Source organism: Myotis davidii, unplaced genomic scaffold, assembly GCF_000327345.1.
Source record: "Myotis davidii unplaced genomic scaffold, ASM32734v1 scaffold1458, whole genome shotgun sequence".
NCBI lineage: Eukaryota > Metazoa > Chordata > Mammalia > Chiroptera > Vespertilionidae > Myotis > Myotis davidii.
The window spans coordinates 20,158-22,484 of NW_006289400.1; the positions used below are offsets into that span (position 1 = coordinate 20,158).

Here is a 2,327-nt window from a genome sequence, read left to right on the forward strand (position 1 = left end):
TGCACGATTTCCCACACTGGGCCGCTAGTATTAAAATAAATAAATGTAAAGGTTGTGGGTCTGATTCCCATTCTCAGCAGTTATGGGAGGCAACCGATAAATATTTTCTCTGCCGTCAATATTTCTTTTCTCTCTACATCTCTGCTAATACTTCTCTCTCCTTTCTTTTCCCTTGAAAAAATCAATGAGCACCTCCTCAGGTGAGAATAAAGAAAAGAAGATCCAGCCTGGCCCATGTGGCTCAGCTGTTGAACTTTGACCCTGGACCCAAGAAGTCACTGGTTTGATTCCTGGTGAGGACACGTAAGTCTGATTGCTGTCTCCATCCCCAGAGGGGGCCATGAAGTAGGCAACCAATCGATGATACTCTCTCAAGTATGTTTCTATTTATCCCTCTCCCTTTCTCTCTCACTAAATAGGAAAAAAATTATATATTTTTAAAAAGATCTGTATCTATGTATCTGTACATATATCCATATCTATATCTATATCTATATCTATACCTATACTAATGTATATCTATATCTATATCTTATATCTATATCTATATCTATATCTATATCTATATCTGTATCTATATCTATATCTGTATCTATATCTATGGGAGCAGAGGCACATTGAATGTATCCCTAAGGAGTCACTCATGTGCCCACATCCTACTTCCTGACCCCCTCCTGCAGCATAACCCCTGGTGTGGAAGGAGAGGTCCCTGGGCACAGAGACCAGGATTCCAAAGAGGGTCTGGTTCTATAAGGGACAGTCATCACCTCCTTCCAGTGAAGCCCCAGAGATTGGGACCTCCCTTACCTCATGCCCTTTGTATGGGCAGACACCTCCTATATGCAAATGCACACAAGGCCACCAGACACATACACACTTGGCGTCCACTTAAATGCAGGGCCTCCTCATCCTGGAGAATACTTTCTGGGGGACGAGAATCTCACCTGAAAGACATGACTCCCATGTGGCTCTTCCTCTTCCTGCTGTCAGCTCCCACATGTGAGTGACTCAGGGCTTAGACGTGAGGTGATGGGGATCCTGCATCTGAGCCCAGGACTCACTGTGTTCTCTCTGTCTCAGGTGTCCTGTCCCAGGTGCAGCTGCAGGAGTCGGGCCCTGGACTGATGAAGCCCTCGCAGACCCTCTCCCTCACCTGCTCTGTCTCTGGATTCTCCATCACAACCAGTGGTTATGGCTGGAGCTGGATCCGCCAGCCCCCAGGGAAGGGGCTGGAGTGGATTGTGCGCATAGATTATGATGGAGACACTTTCTACAGCCCCTCCCTCAAGAGGCGAACCTCCATCTCCAAAGACACGTCCAAGAACCAGTTCTCCCTGCAACTGAGGTCTGTGACCACCGAGGACACAGCCGTGTATTACTGTGCAAGACACACAGTGAGGGGAAGTCAGTGTGAGCCCAGACACTAACCTCCCTGCAGGAAGATATCTGACCACCAGGGGGCGCTCAGGGTCCCTAAACACAAGGACCATCCCAGCTGCAGGTGCACAAGGAACAAACCAGCAGAGGTTTGGGATGGTTCCTGTGTGGTTTCCTCTTCATGTCACAGTTTCCCTCAGGGAACATCTGGTTCCTGATTCTTCGCTGACGCCTGAGTCTGTGAGTTAAAAAGGTAGTTGTAAAGAGAGACAATTTTCTCCTGTGAACAAAACTAGAGAGTCTCTTTCATACACACTTGTGCTATAATGAGTTTTACCATCAAGTCTTCTGACCCACATCACCTGAATCTAACAAGAGGCTCTAATGACTCAATGGTGCAGCTCCCCTGAGTGCGGGACCAGGGGCCCCACATGTGTGTGAACCCAAAGCTGCAGAAGAAGGACCCACAGGGTGACAGTCCTGGTCTTGTCCTCATGCTCACAGCACCCAGAGGAGTGGACACCATGCAGAAGCAGAAGCACAGCAGCTGGTACTGATGTTCATGACACACACACCAAGGGGACGTGGGATGGTTATTATGCTCCTGATTGAAACGAGAAGCAGAGGAACAATCACTCAGCAAGTCAGACCTGCTTGGATGGAGACTGGAAAGGAGATGGGTGCAGGGCTTTTATTTTGGCGAGGTGGTGGGAGGGGGGAGGAATTCTGCCTCCAGGGACTTGTGTGGTTTCAATCTCCCAATAACTTCTACAGAGAAAACTATGACCTCCTCCCTCCTGCCTGTGCACTGATTTCCCTGTGGACCCTACAGTCCCAGGCCCAGGTGAGCTGCCCCAAGAACCACCCCTCCTCAAGGCCCTGCCACCAGCTGGGATGCCGCCACCTCATCTCAGCTGCTGTCCACTCTTGGTCCTCACGTTGCCATGGGC

General features: G+C 49.3%; 1 gene segment (V, D, J or C); it reads left to right on the forward strand.

Moving 5' to 3' along the window:
- Window positions 1-938: 938 nt before the first annotated feature.
- On the forward strand, window positions 939-1,403 carry LOC107182803 (the record flags this gene model as incomplete). The annotated part of the segment is given in 2 exon segments: window positions 939-999; window positions 1,081-1,403. Coding segments are annotated over 2 exon segments (369 nt in total), but the record flags the coding sequence as incomplete, so codon positions are not given.
- Window positions 1,404-2,327: the final 924 nt, after the last annotated feature.